The sequence below is a fragment of the Centropristis striata genome, chromosome 9 (genome assembly GCF_030273125.1).
Source record: "Centropristis striata isolate RG_2023a ecotype Rhode Island chromosome 9, C.striata_1.0, whole genome shotgun sequence".
Taxonomy (NCBI): domain Eukaryota; kingdom Metazoa; phylum Chordata; class Actinopteri; order Perciformes; family Serranidae; genus Centropristis; species Centropristis striata.
This window is the reverse complement of record NC_081525.1, coordinates 25,899,645-25,924,446: the sequence shown is the minus strand read 5'-3', so window position 1 is coordinate 25,924,446 and position 24,802 is coordinate 25,899,645. Positions and strand designations below refer to the sequence as shown.

The 24,802-nt window shown below is 38.9% G+C and overlaps 1 protein-coding gene across 2 annotated transcripts; it reads left to right on the top strand.

Moving 5' to 3' along the window:
- The first annotated feature begins 1,024 nt into the window (after positions 1–1,024).
- Positions 1,025–23,455, top strand: marchf2 (membrane-associated ring finger (C3HC4) 2). Of its 2 annotated transcripts, none has more exons than XM_059340866.1 (5): positions 1,025–1,607; positions 5,729–6,034; positions 17,287–17,491; positions 18,249–18,458; positions 19,627–23,455. In XM_059340866.1, exons 2-5 carry the CDS (start codon positions 5,853–5,855, stop codon positions 19,783–19,785), a joined length of 756 nt encoding a protein of 251 aa, XP_059196849.1. In that variant the 5' UTR covers positions 1,025–1,607; positions 5,729–5,852; the 3' UTR covers positions 19,786–23,455. The 2 variants fall into 2 exon arrangements, with proteins under 2 accessions (XP_059196849.1, XP_059196850.1); XM_059340867.1 differs by having other exon boundaries at positions 1,030–1,607; positions 17,287–17,482.
- The last annotated feature ends 1,347 nt before the right edge of the window (positions 23,456–24,802 follow it).

The window sequence follows — 24,802 nt, the reverse complement described above, 5'->3', positions numbered from 1 at the left end:
ATTTTGTTTCTGTAATTTTTTTTCTGATATGCTTGTTTGTGCATTTTTTAATCCATTATATGAATCCCACACATTTTTTGAGAAGGTATATGAACAGTAACATTTTGATAATTTAACCCCTGTCCATGTATTCATTGAAAATACACGTTTTATTTATAGTAATAACTTTATTTATATATGATATGTAGACAAGCTGAGAAAGCCAGTTGAAAATGCAATCCTAGGAGTTTTCACAGTGTGCCATTTATGTTTCTAGACCATTTTTAAAATCTGAATTTTCTTTCTACAATGAAAACTATTGCTATTTTTAATTTATATGCAAATAGACTGTTTTGCAGTTTTATTATTTATAATTTTTTTTCTGCTGTTTTTGTGTGTATAAAATGGGGAAAAACATGGTACATTTCCATGGACACCTGTGTCTTTTGTTTGCATTTTCGGTTCCTGGCAGCTTTATACTTTGTTAATTAAAATAAAATGAAAAATCTGACTGATAGCCAAGTTTGTGTCGAGAAAAAGGAGCCATGTATGTGATGTAAGGACAGACTGAAAGATGCTAAACAGATACAGAATGCATAGGAAGTTGACAAATTTGAACCAAAATCTCATAGACTTCAGAGGTTTAAGTGACATTGTATTAACTCAATCATACCAGTGGGGATGGCCTTTACAATAGAAACAAACTCTCTGTATTTGACTGGAAAGGCTTCAGCTTCTAGGAAGTTTTTCGTATCTATAAAGACTTCTCTTATCGTCAAACGAGTCCATCACATAGATTATGTCCCTCTCAATCCAGCTCTCTTTATATACACTTTTGGTTTTAATAGTAATTTGACCATTGTTCCAAAGTAATTCCTTGTGTGGAGAAAAATTGTGGTCCTTGTTCTGCTCTTTTTTTTATTTTATTTTTTTATTCACAATAGCAGTTTACAATACAGTATTTGCCAGGGGATTACAGAAAGAAAAACACACACAAAATCAGACAGACATCAAATTCCAAAATAAACACAGGGTAAGAAACAGACAAAACAAAAATAAATAAAAAAAATAAAAAACATGATGTATGATTAATCAATCAATAAAGTATTGGTCCAAAACAAAGTCTTCAGAGCCTTCTTGCTCTTAAGTAATTTAAAAGAAGTGCAGTATTGCTCCAGTTCCTGCAGAAAGTGAACAAAACTGGGTTTGGAGTCAGAACATTTCTTCTTATGTTTGTGAACATTGTTCTGCTCTGTTTTGATGTCTTCTGCGCGTGTTGCGCAGGAGGTGTTTTCTCTGAGCCCCTCCCTTTGGCAAGCTGTTGTTTTTCACAGTCACACTCGAACTGGTCCGGTGTGTCTGTGTTGCTGTGTCCGGCCTATAGACTGCATATACGGCCTGTCTCAGCAGCAGCAGCAGCCCGCTGATGGTGATGAGACTCTGGAGGACATTTAAAGCTACTAAAGGGAAGCGGAAGCCTGGCCTGCTGTCTGTCACCAGCTAGCACAGCGCTGTCAATATACCAGCGCTTTAAATTCACTCGTACAGCAAAAAGACAATGGCACGAAAGGGAAATGTGAGATTATTGAGGCCGTAATGTGACATTTTCCAGAAGAAGAAGACACGGGGTGAGTAACATTTGAAGCTTTGACAGCAGACCGACGGCTAACGGCTGACAGCTAGCAAACAGCTGTAACGGCCACCAACCGACCATGTTTATTTGATGCAGAATATAATTTAATAGCAAATGTCAGTGCAAATAACTTGCTCCTTATTATCTCACTGTTGTACAGCTATACCCAGCTAATGTATGTCGCCACGTCAATGAACTGATATGATACAAGCCTGTTCCAGACATTAGTCTGGTCCCAGCGTCAACAGCTGGATGCAGCGACAATGGAAAGCACTGTTAGAGAATGTATCATGACACAAAGTGTTTGCATTTATTATAATCTTTTCTAATGTACATCAAGTTACATTCACGTGTCTAACTGATGCGTTTAAAATACACACACAGCGGTGCATATGATTATATATATATATATATATATATGTATATTAATATATATGTGTGTATATAGAAAAAGACTGTTCGGCTACTTTTTGCCCTACAAAGTCTAACTGCAACTACATTTTTTGGTCAAAATTGAGTTATAACTAAAAATTAACCCCTTTATGTCTGTTTTATCTTGTGGCAAAGATTTAGATTTCAATTTTACTTATTTTCAGAGAAATAATTATATAAAAACCACAAAATCCAACTCAAAACCAAGCCGTAACTGTACTTACCACAGTCTGCTTTGGATATATATATATATATATATATATACTAATTTAAACATAAAAATAATAGAAATTATACGTTTATTTGAAAGGGAAATGTATATGATAAAATTATATTAAGACTAAAATATAACATTACTTTATGATATTAAGTCTAAAATACACAAATCTCTGAAAAGACTTGTTAAAGACTTTTAAATACAAAATCAATTTGAGAATGGTAATTTAATGAAAACAAAATATAGAGGCTGAAAGAACACAACATTATAGTTACTGCACTCTGTTTATGCATTACTATTAGAACCTTTAACAGAAGAAGAGAACCTTTTGCAGTTACTACATTTCTTGGGGTCAAAGGTCAAATAAATCGTCATGGTTTTTTAGCATAAAAATGACATCACCTATACATGTAGAAATATGTGTCATATCACTTACCTACCTATAACTAATATGGCTGGCCAGTTTAAAATGTTCAAAAACTTTAAAGCAGTTTTTCTCTGTTTTACCCTTTGCGTAGTTACTGCAGTTAGGCTTTGTAGGACAGTATTATTGCCTTCATGCAATATTTATTTTCACTCATCTTGAAAAAACTAATTGTTGCAGAATATTGTTAAATTCAGCTGTAATGCAACAATTAGGAAGTGCTTCAGCTAACTCTATCACAATATTGTGATGACAGACAATATGTTGTGTCATTTCACAATTTTGATATATATAGCAGTATCTCTTTCTTCAATTTTATTCGTCTTCATATGTCATGTCATATGTATAAATATATATTAGAATATTGATTGTATTTGTTGATGCATCAGTGTGTAAGGATCACTTTAATTCTGTAGCTGGTAAAGGCATGGCTAATTTGAACTATTCGGTATACTGCTGAGAAGCCTGAGCTATAATAATGGGTGTTTATTTGTCATTGTTTATTTGTTGATTCAATATGTTATTTATAATCTAGAAACTGCAAAGTAGCTGAATGGAAAATGAAATGAAAATGGAATTATTCAAGTCTAAGTCCCTTGAAACTCTACTTAAGTACAGTACCTAGGTAAAAGTATTAAAAGACTTTATTGTCAGCCTATCTCTCTTTTTCTGCTTGTTGAAACAATTTATTCCCAACCTGTGGAGAGCAGTTTGTGCTTCCTGCTTTCCCAGTCAACGTTCACCTCCGATTGAGGCGTTTGGCTTAAAAATAACCAGGGCTGCCCCTTCTTAGTCGACTTATATGCTTTTTTTTGTCTTGGTCAACTAAGATATCTTTAGTCTATTTGTCATTTTTATATGCCTTTTCTCCATGCTGAATGACTAATTTCTAAGCAACTTATGGGAACATCTCTGGAGATTTAAAGTGGAACTTTTGCATGATTTTTTTGTGGATGAAGACAGTTTTACAGATTGGTAGTTTAATAAATGAATTAGGCGACAATGTCACTAGGGTTAGCTGACTAAGAATTTCTTTGATCACGGAGAGACATAAAATTATATATTTCTCAACTGATCAGAATTTTAAATACATTGTTGGCTTTTATTCACATGCTTACATACAGTAACAGTACATCACTCAGAAACAGTAATAGATTTTGTTGTTGTTTTATTTTTTGGGGGCTATCCTTTTGTTTATCTGGGTCAGGGATTGTACCTCTTAATCATGCCCCCATGCTGTATCAGTATGCATAAATAATAACGTAATAACATGTGCCATTGCTTTGAATAGGTGATGAGACCAGCCTGACATAGGTGATGAGACCAACCTGACAGGGATCTGTGTACTGAAGTTCAAGTTCAGGGTTTTAGGCAAAATCTTTAACCCTGGCTCTGTTAATATTTAAAATAAAACACAAGAAAAAAGAAATGTTACAATAAATGAGTGTGGAATAATTTATATTTAGTTGAAACATCTCTGACACTGTTGACAAAGACAAACATTATTTCCTTCAGAAGTATAATATTTTTTGCAGGACTTTTTTGTGTGGATTAAATTAGATCAGATGCTGTTGTACGAGAACGATGGCAGTGTAAACTGTTATAAATTATTTATAAGGAGGTAGAATAAAGACACACAGTCTCATAATTTACCAAAATGATTTCTGCACCATCTGCCGTGTTAAACCTCCTGTTAAAAAACAACAACAACAACAACAACAACAGTGCGGAGTACATAGGATTATATATTAGTGTGTTAGTTTGGGTGTAATGCTATGGTTTAATAGTGATGAACAGTAACCCTGTATTTGCCTAATAGTCTGGTATGTAGTCTCAGTAATTGAACAGTCTTATTTATGTTCTAAAATTATTCTCGTTTATGGAAGTTGTGCTGCCACCATTGAAACTCTGAAAAGGCAACTAAGCTAACTTAATACTTACACACGTATCAGACAAACTGTTCGGTTTTAGAGCCTCATGTCATAAATAGCTCACAACTGGTTCTATTGTGTCCTCAAAAGGAAAATATTTTACGCAGAAATCCGATTATCAGTGGTCTGCTACTGTACAGGATAATTTCCAAGCAGCAAGACTGTACTGTACTGTAGCAAATTGAGCAGTCTGCATTTGAGGGTGAAGGGTTATCTAAGTGGAAGCAGCTGTTTATCAGTCTGCTGTACATCACACTCACTGCGTCACTTGCTTTTATAATGGATCACCAGGAGCTTTGGGCAAATTGGCCAACCTCCCAACTGACAGCTTTCTTGTAAATGTCACAATGTCTATGTCAAAACACAGATATTCCCACATGACAGGAAATTAATAGTACATGTACAATACAGTTTACCTGGAGCTAAGCTTTGCTGAGAAAATCCTAATATTTACACAATATTGTAAATATTGTAATATTATCGCTTTCATGCTGTATTTAATTTCACTAATCTTAAACAGCGGGACAGGATATTGTTACATTTAGCTGTAATGCAGCCATAAGGAAGTGTTTAAGTTAACTATTGTGATGTAATGACAGACATTATATCTAGTGTCATGTCACAATTTTGATATATATCAATATCTCTTGAATCCATTATATTTGTATTCATATGCCAGCTTGCTTCACCATCTGAATGATATAGTGCATTATGAATATTATTTTACATTTTGTCCTATACAATTATAGTTCAATATAGTTAATTACTCATTATGCAGAAAGGTCCATTTCAGAATAATATATCCTCACACATGTATATATATATATATATATATATATATATATATATATATATATATATATATATATAGTATAAGTCTGTATATGTTGCTATTTTTTTCTATTTGTTTTTGCATGTGTATATATGTATAGGCTTGTATATATTTCTATTTTATTCTATTTTCTATTTTATTTATATCTATTTTATTTTCTATATTTCTATTTTTATTTTTTATTTCTATTCTATTCTTGATTGGAGTAATTGGAGCTTAATGGTACAGTAGTTAAGTAAAGAAATCCATTCATTGTCAGTGTGTCTTTCTCTGCTTGTAGAAACGAATCGTTCCTAACCTGTGGAGAGCAGAGTTGGTACTTCCTGCTCCCTGAGCCAACCTTCACCTCTGACCCTTTACACCGTCACCTCCACCTCTACATCCAGTGTCTGGCCGCTTTAACAATGACGACAGGGGGATGTTGCCACCTGCCTGGCTCTCTGTGTGACTGTGCGAGCACCACCGGCCTGTGGAAGAGCGTGGAGGAGGCAGGCGGTGACGGGTGCCAGGCTCTCTACGTCACCCAGGTCACAGCCATAGATGGACGGCTGCTTTCCTCTGTCCTCAAACCGATAAGCACACAAAGGTAAGACTTCCTGTACTTACAGTCGTGCTGTCAGGGAAGAAGAGGGAATTAACTCTTTGAAGTAAGACACATCATTTTTCTTTGAAAGATGGCCAAAAATCCACAGTTTATCATTGAAAGAAAATGTAAAAAATTATCGTTGACATTTGAACTTTCTGAAAGTCATTGTAACAGATCATAGGTTAGGAAAGTTTTCGTTAGAAAAATTAACCAAAGTGAAGCTTAAAATTCTTATGATGTTGATATTTCTGTCAAAATCACACAATAAGGACTAGTTTGCAATAAGGACTAGATCCTGTTGAAAACATTAAATTCTGCGCTCGTCTGCAACACTGTGATGCCATGATTGATTCTGATGAGATGAACGAAGAATGGAAAGTGTTTTTTAATAAATAAAAAAAATGTATCATCAATGAAACAGCTTGTTGGGGTTCAGAGGTTCAATAGAAATATGCAGGACAAGCACATCACTCGCGACCCCAATTGGGGTCGGGACCCCAAGGTTGAGAATAGCTGACCTAGAGAACCACATCAAACATCTGTACAAAACCAGCTTTTTCCATATAAAACTCTAAACTCCGCCCCTTCCTCACTTTCTCTGATGCCGAACTCTGATGAAAACCCGCAAATACGACCACATCACCCCCATTCTTCAGAACCTACACTGGCTCCCATAACCTCAAGAATTCAATACAAGATCGCCCTCATCACCCACCTTTGCATCTACAGCAACGCCCCGCTCATAGACCTCCTTACCCCTCACTCATCCACTCGTAACCTCCGCTCCCAAAGTATAAACCTCCTCCATCAGCCGACTCGGCACCATGGGAGACAGAGCCTTCTGCTGCGCTGTCCCCCACATCTGGAACTCCCCCCTGAACATCTACCACAACCCCACTCTGTGGACACTTTTAAAAAAGGGCTTCAAACTTTTTTGTTCAGGCAGGCATCTTTAGGTTGTCCCTAGATGTTTTTATTATTGTCTCCCTACTTAATCTCCTTCTTTAGCTGTTTTCTTTAATCTACTTTATTACCTGTGTCTTTTTTATCTACTGCTGAATTTAACTTGTCTGATTTTTCTCTTTGTCTTTTGGTTATTTGGTTTCTGGTCTCTGTAGCACTTTGAGATTTCCTTATGAAAATTGCTTTACAAATAAACTGCATTGTTATTATTAGGGACCGAGCACTAACGGTGCGAGGACCCTATTGTAATTGAAGGGATTCTTATTATTGTTATTCATCTCCCAAATGAATTGCCTTTTTGGAGCCTTTAGCATACTCAAAAACTCCTGATATTTGGAATATACATTAATCTCTTGTGAAATTTACGTATTCTAATGGTCCTGGGAATGGGCGTGGCACAATGGCTCACCAGCGCCCCCTACAAACTTTTCTACCGTGAAGGCATTACTCCTACCCATTAAACCCTATCCACTTCTAACTTGGTCAGTGTCATCATGAGGCCTTTGGGATGAAACGTACTCAAAATCTTGACTGACCGTCACACTACATGGCGGCAAAATATAGTATAAAAAATATAAAAGTATAAAATAAGTATAACTTGACTATACATTGTCCAATCTGTCCCTAATTTCTCACACGTGATGAGGGTCCACCTCTGAACACACCCACATGTCAATATTGATACACTGTCATAGCGCCCTCCGCTGGCAACAGGAAGTAACAACTTTTATGCCTAGCCCCAGCAGCAGGTTTCACGTACAGACACAAAATTTGGTACACACGTGCTTCATGTGGAGACGCACCAAAAAGCCTCTTGGACCCATACCTCAAACCCAACCGGAAGTCCGCCATCTTGGTTTGAAAATCGCAGCATTCATTGTTTTTGGCCTTTTCCACCTCGCATACTTTAACGAACTCCTCCTACAGATTTCACTCAATTTACTTCAAACTTGGTCAGTACCATCACAAGGCCTTTGGTATCAAAAGTTGTATAAATCTTTATCCACGGTCACTATGTGGGCGTGGCATGGCGGCAAAATATGCCGTCTCGCCATCTAACACCAGACTGGATAACTTGACACACAGTCATAGCGCCCCCTGCTGGCTACAGGAAGTAACATGTTTTACACCAACCCCGAGCACGGTGGTAGGAGACACGGCATTTGGTACGCATAGGGACTGAGCCCACAGCGCCGGGAACGACGTGCCCTCCCCCGACGGCTCCACTCTGCTCGGTCCCGTTCAGTCCTGCTTGCAGGCCTAGTTATTAGGGCCCGAGCAGGCAACGACCTGCGAGGTCCCTATTGTATTTCGAATGTTTATTAGGGCCCGAGCAGGCAACGACCTGCGAGGTCCCTATTGTATTTCGAATGATTATTCTTTTTAGGGCCCGAGCAGGCAACGACCTGCGAGGTCCCTATTGTATTTCGAATGATTATTTATTATTATTATTTTTTTTATTCTCGTGACGAAATGATCGCATTTTTCACTGCCTGAACATACCCCAAAACTCATGAAACTTTAAATATAAGTCACACATGGTGAAAAATGTTATAATCTATTGTCATCCTGAATTTCCACCACTAGGTGGCGCTATAATAAAGGAAAGTGCGTTTTGGCTAATAACTCCCACATACTTTATCGCACATTCAAAAAACTTATATCCACGCGTTCACTGAGTTGTGCTGAATCTCGTGATATAAGCCACTCCCATTTTCGCCTCCCGTTTTTTTTCGCAAATTCGCCAAATGTCGCAAACCTACTTTTTCGAACTCCTCCTAGGCAATTTCATCGTTTTGCACCAAACTTTGCACACAGCATCTATGGACCCTCATGACAAAAAGTTATTAAAAGAATTTTGATTACCCAAAGAATACTCCAGTTATTTAATAACAACTTCCTGCAGGTGGCGCTATTTTCAACACAAAACACGAAATGTTGCAAATCTCCTCATTGGTGTGTCTGAATGACATGAAACTCAGGTTACTACTTCCCCATGAGCCCCTGAGGCTCTCTGCAAAATTTTAGGCGATGACCACTAGGTGGCGCTCTTTAAATTGAAGTATTTTATATCTCCAAATCGGTTGGTCGGATTAACACCAAAGTTGGTATACTTATTGTCAATGCCCACTTGAGAATAACCCTTGAAGGTTTTATTGATCGGCCCCTAGGTGGCGCTCTGGCGGCAGTTTAATTTAATAAGTGTCACTGTGCCCAGACCATAAGACTTAAGGCAATGAAATTCATAGGGGTGGTATAGACTGGCCCCTGTAACGCACACACCCGAACGGCAGCATGCCCCGACACGCGTGTACTGCGAGGGCCCGTTCAGTACTGCGCGCAGTCCTAGTTATTTTTATTCTTTGTCCCAAATGATCGCATATTTCACTGCCTGAACATTCCCCAAAACTCATGAAACTTTAAATATAAGTCACACCTGGCGAAAAATTTTATAATCTATTGTCATCCTGAATTTTCACCACTAGGTGGCGCTATAATAAAGGAAAGTGCGTTTAGGCTAATAACTTCCACATACTTTATCACACATTCAAAAAACTTATATCCACGCGTTCACTGAGTTGTGCTGAATCTCGTGATATAGGCCACTCCCATTTTCGCCTACCGTTTTTTTTCGCAAATTCGCGAAATGTCGCAAACCTACTTTTTCGAACTCCTCCTAGGCAATTTCATCGTTCTGCACCAAACTTTGCACACAGCATCTATGGACCCTCATAACAAAAAGTTATTAAAAGAGTTTTGATTACTCAAAGAATACTCAAGTTATTAAATAACAACTTCCTGCAGGTGGCGCTATTATCAACACAAAACACAAAGTGTTGCATATCTCCACATTGGTGTGTCTGAATGACATGAAACTCAGGTTACTACTTCCCCATGAGCCCCTGAGGCTTGCTGAAAAATTTTGGCCGATTACCCCTAGGTGGCACTCTTTAAATTAAAGTATTTTATATCTCCAAATTGGTTGGTCAGATTAACACCAAACTTGGTATACTTATTGTCAATGCCCTCCTGAGGATAACCCTTGAAGATTTTATTGATCGGCCCCTAGGTGGCGCTCTGGTGGCAGTTTAATTTAATGAGTGCCACTGTGCCCAGACCTTAAGACTTAAGGCAATGAAATTCATAGGGGTGGTGTATACTGGTCCCTGTAACGCACAAACCCCAACTGCAGCATGCCCCGACACGCGTGTACTGCGAGGGCCCGTTCAGTACTGCGCGCAGTCCTAGTTTTTATTATTTTTCTTGGTCCCAAATGATCGCATATTTCACTGCCTGAACATACCCCAAAACTCATGAAACTTTAAATATAAGTCACACATGGTGAAAAATTTTATAATCTATTGTCATCCTGAATTTCCACCACTAGGTGGCGCTATAATAAAGGAAAGTGCGTTTTGGCTAATAACTCCCACATACTTTATCGCACATTCAAAAAACTCATATCCACGCGTTCACTGAGTTGTGCTGAATCTCGTGATATAAGCCACTCCCATTTTCGCCTGGAGTTTTTTTCCGCAAATTCGCGAAATGTCGCAAAACTACTTTTTCGAACTCCTCCTAGGCAATTTCATTGTTTTGCACCAAACTTTGCACACTGCATCTATGGACCCTCATGACAAAAAGTTATTAAAAGAATTTTGATTACTCAAATAATACTCAAGTTATTAAATAACAACTTCCTGCAGGTGGCGCTCTTTTCAACACAAAACACAAAGTGTTGCATATCTCCACATTGGTGTGTCTGAATGACATGAAACTCAGGTTGCTGCTTCCCCATGAGCCCCTTAGGCTCGATGCAAAATTTTGGGCGATGACCACTAGGTGGCGCTCTTTAAATTGAAGTATTTTATATCTCCACATCGGTTCGTCGGATTAACACCAAACTTGGTATACTTATTGTCAAAGCCCTCCTGAGGATAACCCTTGAAGATTTTATTGATCGGCCCCTAGGTGGCGCTCTGGCGGCAGTTTAATTTAATAAGTGCCACTGTGCCCAGACCATAAGACTTAAGGCAATGAAATTCATAGGGGTGGTATAGACTGGCCCCTGTAACGAACAAACCCCGACGGCAGCATGCCCCGACACGCGTGTACTGCGAGGGCCCGTTCAGTACTGCGCGCAGTCCTAGTTAGGGCCCGAGCAGGCAACGACCTGCGAGGTCCCTATTGTATTTCGAATGTTTATTTATTATTTTTATTATTAGGGCCCGAGCAGGCAACGACCTGCGAGGTCCCTATTGTATTTCGAATGATTCTTTATTATTATTAGGGCCCGAGCAGGCAACGACCTGCGAGGTCCCTATTGTATTTCGAATGATTATTAGGGCCCGAGCAGGCAACGACCTGCGAGGTCCCTATTGTATTTCTAATGATTATTCTTTTTAGGGCCCGAGCAGGCAACGACCTGCGAGGTCCCTATTGTATTTCGAATGATTATTTATTATTATTATTTTTATTCTTTGTCCAAAATGATCGCATATTTCACTGCCTGAACATTCCCCAAAACTCATGAAACTTTAAATATAAGTCACACCTGGCGAAAAATTTTATAATCTATTGTCATCCTGAATTTTCACCACTAGGTGGCGCTATAATAAAGGAAAGTGCGTTTAGGCTAATAACTTCCACATACTTTATCACACATTCAAAAAACTTATATCCACGCGTTCACTGAGTTGTGCTGAATCTCGTGATATAGGCCACTCCCATTTTCGCCTACCGTTTTTTTTCGCAAATTCGCGAAATGTCGCAAACCTACTTTTTCGAACTCCTACTAGGCAATTTCATCGTTCTGCACCAAACTTTGCACACAACATCTATGGACCCTCATAACAAAAAGTTATTAAAAGAGTTTTGATTACTCAAAGAATACTCAAGTTATTAAATAACAACTTCCTGCAGGTGGCGCTATTATCAACACAAAACACAAAGTGTTGCATATCTCCACATTGGTGTGTCTGAATGACATGAAACTCAGGTTACTACTTCCCCATGAGCCCCTGAGGCTCGCTGAAAAATTTTGGCCGATTACCCCTAGGTGGCACTCTTTAAATTAAAGTATTTTATATCTCCAAATTGGTTGGTCAGATTAACACCAAACTTGGTATACTTATTGTCAATGCCCTCCTGAGGATAACCCTTGAAGATTTTATTGATCGGCCCCTAGGTGGCGCTCTGGCGGCAGTTTATTTTAATGAGTGCCACTGTGCCAAGACCATAAGACTTAAGGCAATTAAATTCATAGGGGTGGTATATACTGGTCCCTGTAACGCACAAATCCAGACGGAAGCATGCCCCGACACGCGTGGACTGCGAGGGCCCGTTCAGTACTGCGCGCAGTCCTAGTTATTATTTTTCTTCCCCCCAAATGATCGCATATTTCACTGCCTGAACATACCCCAAAAGTCATGAAACTTCAAATATAAGTCAGACCTGGCGAAAAATTTTAGAATCTATTGTAATCCTGAATTTCCACCACTAGGTGGCGCTATAATAAAGGAAAGTGCGTTTTGGCTAATAACTCCCACATACTTTATCGCACATTCAAAAAACTTATATCCACGCGTTCACTTAGTTGTGCTGAATCTCGTGATATAAGCCACGCCCATTTTCGCCTGGAGTTTTTTTTCGCAAATGCGCGAAATGTCGCAAACCTACTTTTTCGAACTCCTCCGAGGCAATTTCATCGTTTTGCACCAAACTTTGCACACACCATCTATGGACCCTCATGACAAAAAGTTATTAAAAGAATTTTGATTACCCAAAGAATACTCAAGTTATTAAATAACAACTTCCTGCAGGTGGCGCTATTTTCAACACAAAACACGAAGTGTTGCATATCTCCACATTGGTGTGTCTGAATGTCATGAAACTCAGGTTCCTACTTCCCCATGAGCCCCTGAGGCTTGCTGCAAAATTTTGGCCGATGAACACTAGGTGGCGCTCTTTAAATTGAAGTATTTTATATCTCCAAATCGGTTGGTCGGATTAACACCAAACTTGGTATACTCATTGTCAATGCCCTCCTGAGGATAACTCTTGAAGATTTTATTGACCGGCCCCTAGGTGGCGCTCTGGCGGCAGTTTAATTTAATGAGTGCCACTGTGCCCAGACCATAAGACTTAAGGCAATGAAATTCATAGAGGTGGTATAGACTGGCCCCTGTAATGCACAAACCCTGACGGCTGCATGCTCCGACATGCGTGTACTGCGAGGGCCCGTTCAGTACTGCGCGCAGTCCTAGTTTATTATTATTATTATTATTATTTTTATTCTTTGTCCAAAATAATCGCATTTTTCACTGCCTGAACATACCCCAAAACTCATGAAACTTTAAATATACATCACACATGGTGAAAAATTTTATAATCTATCGTCATCCTGAATTTCCACCACTAGGTGGCGCTATAATAAAGGAAAGCGCGTTTAGGCTAATAACTCCCGCATACTTTATCGCACATTCACAAAACTTATATCCACGCGTTCACTGAGTTGTGCTGAATCTCGTGATATAGGCCACTCCCATTTTCGCCTACCGTTTTTTTTCACAAATTCGCGAAATGTCGCAAACCTTCTTTTTCGAACTCCTCCTAGGCAATTTCATCATTTTGCACCAAACTTTGCACAAAGCATCTATGGACCCTCTTTACAAAAGTTATTAAAAGAATTTTGATTACCCAAAGAATACTCAAGTTATTAAATAACAACTTCCTGCAGGTGGCGCTATTATCAAGACAAAACACGAAGTGTTGCATATCTCCACATTGGTGTGTCTGAATTACATGAAACTCAGGTTACTACTTCCCCATGAGCCCCTGAGGCTCGCTGCAAAATTTTGGCCGATTACCCCTAGGTGGCGCTCTTTAAATTTAAGTATTTCATATCTCCAAATCGGTTGGTCGGATTAACACCAAACTTGGTATACTTATTGTCAATGCCCTCCTGAGGATAACCCTCGAAGATTTTATTGATCGGCCCCTAGGTGGCGCTCTGGCGGCAGTTTATTTTAATAAGTGCCACTGTGCCCAGACCATAAGACTTAAGGCAATGACATTCATAGAGATGGTATAGACTGGCCCCTGTAACGCACAAACCCTGACGGCAGCATGCCCCGACACGCGTGTACTGCGAGGGCCCGTTCAGTACTGCGCGCAGTCCTAGTTTTTTTTATTAGGGCCCGAGCAGGCAACGACCTGCGAGGTCCCTATTGTATTTCAAATGATTATTAGGGCCCGAGCAGGCAACGACCTGCGAGGTCCCTATTGTATTTCGAATGATTATTCTTTTTTTTTATTTTTTTTTTATTCTTCTTCCCAAATGATCGCATATTTCACTGCCTGAACATACCCCAAAACTCATGAAACTTTAAATATAAGTCACACCTGGCGAAAAATTTTATAATCTATTGTCATCCTGAATTTTCACCACTAGGTGGCGCTATAATGATGGAAAGTGCGTTTTGGCTAATAACTCCCACATACTTCATCGCACATTCAAAAAACGTATATCCACGCGTTCACTGAGTTGTGCTGAATCTCGTGATATAGGCCCCTCCCATTTTCGCCTACCGTTTTTTTTCGCAAATTCGCCAAATGTCGCAAACCTACTTTTTCGAACTCCTCCTAGGCAATTTCATCGTTTTGCACCAAACTTTGCACACAGCATCTATGGACCCTCATGACAAAAAGTTATTAAAAGAATTTTGATTACCCAAAGAATACTCAAGTTATTAAATAACAACTTCCTGCAGGTGGCGCTATTTTCAACACAAAACACAAAGTGTTGCATATCTCCACATTGGTGTGTCTGAATGACATGAAACTCAGGTTACTACTTCCCCATGAGCCCCTGAGGCTCGCTGCTAAATTTTGGACGACTACCACTAGGTGGCGCTCTTTAAATTGAAGTATTTTATATCTCCAAATCGGTTGGTTGGATTAACACCAAACTTGGTATACTTATTGTCAATGCCCTCCTGAGGATAACCCTTGAAGATTTTATCGATCGGCCCCTAGGTGGCGCTCTGGTGGCAGTTTAATTTAATAAATGCCACTGTGCCCAGACCATAAGACTTAAGGCAATGAAATTCATAGGGGTGGTATAGACTGGCCCCTGTAACGCACAAACCCCGACGGAAGCATGCCCCGACACGCGTGTACTGCGAGGGCCCGTTTAGTACTGCGCGCAGTCCTAGTTTATTATTATTTTTTTTATTCTCGTGACGAAATGATCGCATTTTTCACTGCCTGAACATACCCCAAAACTCATAAAACTTTAAATATAAGTCATACCTGGTGAAAAATTTTATAATCTATTGTCATCCTGAATTTCCACCACTAGGTGGCGCTATAATAAAGGAAAGTGCGTTTTGGCTAATAACTCCCACATACTTTATCGCACATTCAAAAAACTTATATCCACGCGTTCACTGAGTTGTGCCGAATCTCGTGATATAGGCCACTCCCATTTTCGCCTACCGTTTTTTTTTGCAAATTCGCGAAATGTCGCAAACCTACTTTTTCGAACTCCTCCTAGGTAATTTCATCGTTCTGCACCAAACTTTGCACACAGCATCTATGGACCCTCATGACAAAAAGTTATTAAAAGAATTTTGATTACCCAAAGAATATTCAAGTTATTAAAGAACAACTTCCTGCAGGTGGCGCTATTATCAACACAAAACACAAAGTGTTGCATATCTCCACATTGGTGTGTCTGAATGACATGAAACTCAGGTTCCTACTTCCCCATGAGCCCCTGAGGCTCGCTGCAAAATTTTGGCCGATTACCACTAGGTGGTGCTCTTTAAATTGAAGTATTTTATATCTCTACATCAGTTGGTCGGATTAACACCAAACTTGGTATACTTATTGTCAATGCCCTCCTGAGGATAACCCTTGAATATTTTATTGATCAGCCCATAGGTGGCGCTCTGGCGGCAGTTTAATTTAATAAGTGCCACTGTGCCCAGACCATAAGACTTAAGGCAATGAAATTCATAGGGGTGGTATAGACTGGTCCCTGTAACGCACAAACCCCGACGGCAGCATGCCCCGACACGCGTGTACTGCGAGGGCCCGTTCAGTACTGCGCGCAGTCCTAGTTTTTTTTATTCTCGTGACGAAATGATTGCATTTTTCACTGCCTGAACATATCCCAAAACTCATGAAACTTTAAATATAAGTCACACATGGTGAAAAATTTTATAATCTATTGTCATCCTGAATTTCCACCACTAGGTGGCGCTATAATAAAGGAAAGTGCGTTTAGGCTAGTAACTTCCACATACTTTATCACACATTCAAAAAACTTATATCCACACGTTCACTGGGTTGTGCTGAATCTCGTGATATAGGCCACTCCCATTTTCGCCTGGAGTTTTTTTTCGCAAATTCGCGAAATGTCGCAAACCTACTTTTTCGAACTCCTCCTAGGCAATTTCATCGTTTTGCACCAAACTTTGCACACAGCATCTATGGACCCTCATGACAAAAAGTTATTAAAATAATTTTGATTACCCAAAGAATACTCAAGTTATTAAATAACAACTTCCTGCAGGTGGCGCTATTATCAACACAAAACACAAAGTGTTGCATATCTCCACATTGGTGTGTCTGAATGACCTGAAACTCAGGTTACTAGTTCCCCATGAGCCCCTGAGGCTCTGTGCAAAATTTTGGGCGATGACCACTAGGTGGCGCTCTTTAAATTGAAGTATTTTATATCTCCAAGTCGGTTGGTCAGATTAACACCAAACTTGGTATACTTAGTGTCAGTGCCCTCCTGAGGATAACCCTTGAACATTTTATTGATCGGTCCCTAGGTGGCGCTCTGGCGGCAGTTTATTTTAATGAGTGCCACTGTGCCCAGACCATAAGACTTAAGGCAATGAAATTCATAGGGGTGGTATAGACTGGTCCCTGTAACGCACATACCCCGACGGCAGCATGCCCCGACACGCGTGTACTGCGAGGGCCCGTTCAGTACTGCGCGCAGTCCTAGTTATTATTATTATTAGATTAATTTATTTGGGGTCCAGTCATGTCCATTTTTGAAGTGTAATACTCATCATATTCTTATGATCTGTGAGTAATGCAATCCAGGTTCCCTATATCAGACTTGTATAAATAAGTTAAAGACACTTTACTCACTCTTCCACATGCAGAAAATGCTTAAATGTATCCATAATTTCTGAGCTGGTCCACAGTTGAGTGTCTCTTTTGCAATATTATAACTGCTTTTGGCTATATGTGTTATTTTGTCTCAGTGATGGTCCCATCTGCCGTATCTGCCACGAAGGAGGCAACAGTGAGAGTCTCCTGTCTCCGTGCGACTGCACAGGCACCCTGGGCACGGTGCACAAGAGCTGCTTGGAGAAGTGGCTGTCATCGTCCAACACCAGCTACTGTGAGCTCTGCCACACAGAGTTCAGCATCGAGCGCCGACCGCGGCCTCTCACAGAGGTAACAAAGGTCAATGCCCTTTGCCTTGTCTGCATCAAATCTTTTTGCTTGTCTTCGGCTTGTGTTGTGTATGAATGTGAATGACTGTGCATATATAAATTTGTGAACGAGAAGTATATGGGCTGAAATATGTGCCACCAGAAACTGAATTTGAATTATTAATATTTGAATTTGAATAGCTTAACTTGAATAATTGCATTAAAAAACTGAATCTGAATTGTAATTTGAAATTGAATTTATTAGTTTGGAACTGAACATTCAGTTCTCACAATTCAAATTCAGTTTGCAAAATTCAATTTCAGTTTTCTGCTACGAACATCCGGGTAGTTGAGGCAGAGCAATTGAGCGCAGAAAACGGATGTGCTGAATGGCCGAAGAGGCGCTCTGTGTATCTGCACTTGATTGTCCTGCCTCAACTACCCGGATGTTCGATTTTGGGAACTGAATTTGAATTGTGAGAACTGAATGTTCAGTTACAAACTAATAAATTCAATTTCAAATTACAATTCAGATTCAGTTTTTCAATGCAGTTATTCAAATTGAAATATACAAATTCAAATTATGTCATTCAAATTCTGTTTCTGGTGGCACATATTGAAATATGTGCCAGCCAGAGAAGTAGCTTTTTTTTCTCATCTTCCCACTTACTTGCTTGCTTAATTATTATTGTTTATCTTTTCAGATCTTGATTGACGAGATCAAGATCTCTCTTTAACATGTCTATCTACCTCTCTCCCTTGCCTCTCTTTTTCTTCTTATTCCACAGTGGCTGCGGGACCCCGGTCCTCGTAATGAGAAGAGGACGCTGTTCTGTGATATGGTGTGTTTCCTGTTTATCACACCCCTAGCAGCCATTTCAGGATGGCTCTGCCTGAGGGGCGCTCAGGACCATCTTACACTGGGGAGCTGGCTGCAGGCTGTGGGCCTCATAGCTCTCACAATCGCCCTCTTCACCATCTATGTCCTGTGGACCCTGGTAAAAATACATTCACTTATAGATTAGACTGTAGCACACTGCAAAAAGCCAGCTCTTAAAAACAAGAAAAAAAGTACAAAAATTAGGTGTATTTTGCATGAAAATAGCAAAATTATCTGCCAATGAAACAAGAAAATTTGGCTCGTCAAGACTTTCCAAAACAAGTAAAAATATCTTATCTTAATGAAACCACAAATACCTTAGTATTCTAACTAAGAACAAGTGCATTTTTCTTGATTCTAATGAAATACACGTGACCTATTTTCTCAATATGTTGAAAAATATTCTTGAATTAATAATAAGTAAATGCTAGAGCCATCATTTTGACATATTTGCCTTGATGCATAGGCAATTATATTTCTTGAAACCAGCAAAGTCAGACTAAAAACTAGTGTACTTTTCTTGATAGAGCTACAGAGATTTGTATCTGTATGTAGAATATTTTTCTTAAAATTCTTGAAATAAGGCAAAAGCCGTGGAATCTTTATATCAAACAAGTGAAACAGTCTAAAATAAAAAACGGTTACTAAGAAGAACTATCTTATCAAACAAAAAATAAGCATATATCCCCTTGATCTAAGATATTTAATCTTACTTAGATTTCAGTTCTTGCAGTGCACCATTGTAATGCATGTTTAACCCTCTGAACCCCAAGCCGTTTCAGGGTGCTTTTTGCTCTCTTTACATTTTACTCACGATGGCCTTGTACTTTACTGCAATATATGAAATCTGTACAAAATATATAAGTCCTACACCTCTATGGACTCAGCACAATCATGGAAGTAGAAAGTGTGAAGAACTCAAAAATGTCTTATGTACACAAAAACACAGTTAAAAATGACATAAATCATTAAAAAAAGAAAAATGCAAGTTGTATTTCTCTGATAAAATATTATTTTTTCATTGGATGGAAATGGAATTTATATGTACTTTCCAAAGTGCATATTGGAAAAAATGTGTCTCCACATGTTATATACATGTTAACGATTGGCATTTTTACAACCTCTCCTCTCAGTGAATATTTGTCACATGACCATTTGTCTAAGAAGAATCAATCATGGGCTCACAATGTCGCTGGCCTGTTATTACTAGTATTAACCCTGATAAAAAGCTAATATAAGCTATTATAGTTGCCCTCCTGTTTCTGCCTCCTCTTCTCTGATTACAGGTATCGTTCCGCTACCACTGTCAGCTGTACTCTGAGTGGAGGAGAACAAATCAGAAAGTGCGTCTGCTCATTCCTGAAGCCAAGGAGTCTAACTCTTCCCAGCATTCCTTGCTCTCTTCCAAACTGACGAAGAAGTCAGCGAACGAGAGTATAGTATGAGACCAAACGGAGATGGTTGGTGTCCTTTACATGTAGGGGCTGGTTGTGCCTTGTTGTTCTTGTTGCTTTTTTTTTTTACAGAAAAAGGTCTTTGCCCCATCAATTAACATAACTTTTTAAAAAAAGAAATCCTCCTTTGTGCGCAGAAATGAGCACATTTTTAAATGGAGTCTGGATTTCTTGACCAAGCTTATGCAAACGCACTGAGGAGCAGAGCAGCACATAAAGATGTGCAGAGACATTCAAAGAGACATGGGAATAGTCTCATCATCATGAATATGATGATAATATCAAACAACAGTGACAGTTGAATATGAAATGACCAAACTAACTTGTTTAGTGGACTGTGAAATGTTTGAATTTTCTTTTCTGCTGGTTTTACCTACCCACCGATGGGCCTCAGATGACGGGAGCGTAGCAGCTTGTTTCATTGTTGTGCTGCAATGATGAAACTGCTGATACATGTCATATCATATCTGGACCTGCCCTTACCTACAAGGCCTTGCATTCCCTGCACAGCGTTTCCCAGTGAGAAGCTCTTTCAGGCAATTATCGTGTGATCCCATATGAATCTGTAAAGAAAAAAAAAAGCTTTGATTTATTCACCAGTATGCTCTGGAATGAAACTTTAAATTTGGCACAAGGCTATTGGACTTCTCTCTTTTTTTTTTAATCCCTCATCTGTTTTTACATCTCATCCAAATAGGGATGGCAGCACAGCATTAATAAAGCCAGAGATTGTGCAATAACAAACACTGTGGACACCGAGGTCTTCACAGTAGGTGAAGCACCCTCTCCCAACATGCACATTTATGCATACAAGCACTGTTAATATTTTAACATTTTTTAAATTTTGTTTGTGTATTGTAAAATTATCTTGTGGTTCAAAGAAAAAAAATGATTCTCTTAAACCACTAAAACAATGAACAGATTTACTATCCCTACTGAAGTAGGGTTTAACAGTTTCCTCATATAGGTTGTTGTATTATCAGCACTTAGCAAGTAGGTCTTGTTTAGATCAATGGAAAACTCCATCAAATGGCTCTTAGAGGGACAAATGTTGTTAGGTGGCTGTTGCTTTAATATGGTGATATTAAAGCATCCTTTTAACTGCCTGCTAAAGTATTTTTAATAGCTACTTTTTGCAACTTTGTTCTGATCTTTTGTCATATATAAACAACACACATTGCTGTGTTAGTTTCCATAAATCCAACAAGAATCAGGGAATCTTCCTGCAAGCATTTACATCTCTGATCTGATAGAAAAAAAAAAATTCTGTGTTTAGTGCTTCTGCCAGCAACATAAACTTTACCCACCAACAAGGACTTTCACGGTGGGTACATTATGCAAGCACCACTAAGGCTTAATCAGACTTTTGTCTTTTTTTGGGAGGAAGCCAGCTGTAGATGCTTTTTTCTAAGTCCATTTGATGGATGTCAATGTTTTTTGGGTGCGAACTTGCCCGTCATGTTCTGATGTTACTGAACAGACTTATTTGGGTCTGTGTTGGTTTTTTTGGGAGAGCGGAGGAAATTATCTTCCTTGTGTATATAGTTTGGTGCAGTTTCTAATCGAGTCACTTATAGTGGCTGTTAATCAGTCAGAAAACAGAAACTACAGTGTCTGCTCGTCCAATTTAAATATAGTTTTTTACTCCACTTAATTTGGATCCTAGAGAGACATCTGTTCATTGACATGAAGGCCATAGAGTGAAACACATTTAATGCAATTCAGTATTATTGTTCAGATCTTATAATTTATTTGTGTTTTGTCATGCATACATTTAAAACTGTGCAATTCTGTGCGGTGCAATAAAAATGCCCTTAGCATTAAAAGCAATGAGGCAAGTGTGAAACTATGGGAGCCCGTCATCGCAAATAACATGAGAGATCCTGTCAGTCATTATAATCCGAAACTTTATCAAAAGTAATGACTTGCATATCTAGTATTTTGCAAAAATTAAGTACTTATTTTAAGATAGGGAAGTCATTACTTTGAGAACATTTTTTTCAAGTAATTTTGAGATAAGCAAGTTATTATTTTACTGAGTTTCCCCTCGGGGGTAAATAAAGTAATTTTTGATTTTTGTTTTGTCATTTTTTGAGATGGTTGTAGTATTGTACTATTTCTTGAAAATTTCTCATTACTACTGACAGGATATTTTTATTTTCATCACATCATATCATATTATTTTACTGGCGGAAATGGGCTTCCATATAAAACTAGTCTTGGTTAATTATTATTAATTTGATGACAAGATCACAATTATTGTTTTTTCTCTGTTCAGCAGAATGTCATTTATATTTATATTAAGGAGTGATCGTACTTTTTATTATCAAACTTATTAATGATTAATGATGATTAACATGCTGATCATGATTTGTACTTCTTTTTGCTTATAATTAACTTTCTCTTCGATGTTAGAGTAAAGGCATTGGTATATTTTGCAGAGGCATTCAGTATTACAGAGGCCAAAAGTCCTGATTTAATGCACAATTAATGTTTTTTTTTTATTTTTTATTTAAAATACATGTGTTTACTTTTTTAACAAACCAAACAATATGTATTTAACCTGGTGTGAAGCAGTGTGGCATTGCACAAAGAGTCATCTGAGACCTTTTCAGAGCAGGTTTGGGATTATTGGCTGTCAATAAGCATCAATATAAATAAGGTTTTTCCTGCACTGTGTGAATTTTTTAACTACAGAAACATTGTGATCTGAAATTACATTACACGTTTCGTGGGGCGTTGTAAAACATGAGTCACAGAAACAGGATGTATCTGAGTAGTGCTGAAGGCTGGTGGGGAATTGACACATTCATGTTGTGTTGAGAAACTATCTTTTTAGCATTCCCAGAAACCAGAGGGTGTAAAAGTAATTTCCTTAACCCTGTGTTGTCAACATTGACATTATACATTGGTACTTTTAGCTCCTGGTGGGTTGTCCCACATACTGCCCCAGTTAATCGTTTGTTTGTGTTTTTAACTGGTCTTAGAACAAAGGATTATATCCTGCAATACTGCGATGCAGCTGGGGGGCCTTACAAGCTTATGAGTCATTGGATCATCCATGTGTTTACTGTTTGTCCTGAACAGGGCTTTACTCCGAGAATCAGGATCTGTTGGGGCATTGGTATGAAGCAATGTAATGAGCTGAGGTGCAGTTATTCAGCAAACAACTAAATGTGTAGGTCAATGCAGAAGATGTCTGACCACTATTGGAGTTCATTTTATAGTTTTGTGCAGTTGCCTGCAAATTATGCAACACTGCTCCCATTTTGGCTCCCTGCAGATGCTCATATCTCCAAAGAGCTTTTAAGTGTTTATTACACTTAATGTAACACTTTATATAGCGTCCACAATTCAAACCCAGAAAAGGATTTTAAATCTGTTTTCCTTGAACACGAATGAACATGTAAATGTTAATGTTACTTATGTTGTGTCATGTTTAACATTTTTGTAATCTTTATATGTCTTTTTGGAGGGTGGGTGTGTCGATATGTATCATTTTGTAATTTATGTTGCAATTCTTCAGTATTCACATTTTTAAATACTACAATGTTTATGCTGTGCTGTGTGGGAAAAAAAGAAACATGTCTTCACCAAAAATACTGGTACCTTCAATCAGCCAAGTATGTTTGCAAATCAAATAAAACATGTTGATAAATTATGCGTGAACATGAATTCAGGTGATTTGTTTCTTGTGTCGTCCAGCTTCAGCGTTGCAGTATAGATGCTATGATATGGCTGTTTACCGATCAACCTCTTAGTCCAGGAGAGGATGAGGTGTCATTACTGTAAGTCTGTTTTTGACTACAACTGTATGTACCCATTAATCCTGATGGAAAAACAACTGCTGATGAAGTTTTGCTCATGCGGAGACTCGCAGAATCTCTTCATCCCATGCACTCCATTTGGAGAATATAAGCAGCTTAGTTAAATAAATAAAAAACACAAGTTTAAAATAATAATACACTGCACAAAAAAAGGGAACACTAAAAATAGCACATCCTAGATCTGAATGAATAAAATATTCTTATTAAATACTTTGTTCTTTACATAGCTGAATGTGCTGACAACAAAATCACAACAATTATCAATGGAAATCAAATTTATTAACCCATGGAGGTCTGGATTTGGAGTTACACTCAAAATTAAAGTGGAAAAACACACTACAGGCTGATTCAACTTTGATGTAATGTCCTTAAAACAAGTCAAAATGAGGCTCAGTAGTGTGTGTGGCCTCCACGTGCCTCTATGACCTCCCTACAAGGCCTGGGCATGCTCCTGATGAGGTGGTGATGGTCTCCTGAAGGATCTCCTCCCAGACCTGGACTTAAGCATCCTCCAACTCCTGGACAGTCTGTGGTGCAACGTGGCGTTGGTGGATGGAGCGAGACACGATGTCCCACATGTGCTCAGTGTGATTCAGGTGTAGCCTGGGTATACCCATACTGCCTTGCGTGCTCGAATTTAATTTCGAACCTCCATCCAGTCTGGCAACCAAGACAGTTTCTTAGCCCTGTTTTAGGGATCCAATCACAGAGCGGGGAGGGACGGCAAGACGATGACGCGTACTACTTGGCACTTGGAAGCTTGTCGTTTTCTTACGGATCCAACATGGCTGCAGCAGACGCGAAACTCTCTTTAGCTGTAGACGGCGTTTTAAATTGTTTAGAGCGAAAGTTGAAAGGCGAAAGGCTCATAGCCAGATCACCGGCGTTGCGGTAATAGCCCCGCTACCGGTGATCTCGCTACGAGCCGGGGGACAGCGGAGCCGCCGAGAGACCCGCAGCAGCTTGTTTATTGCCCATAAAATCAGTGGATGTGTGTGGCTGAATAACATGAGGGGGAATAAAGCGTGAAAATAAATCTTGCAGAAAGCGAGAACTGGAGAAGCAACGCAGCAAGCAACACTCTCTCACAGACACACACACAACAAATTCCATTTCTGTAGCTCTGCTACGTCATCTGATATAACTGATACGATTGGCTAAGAGCTACCTACAGACGCTTT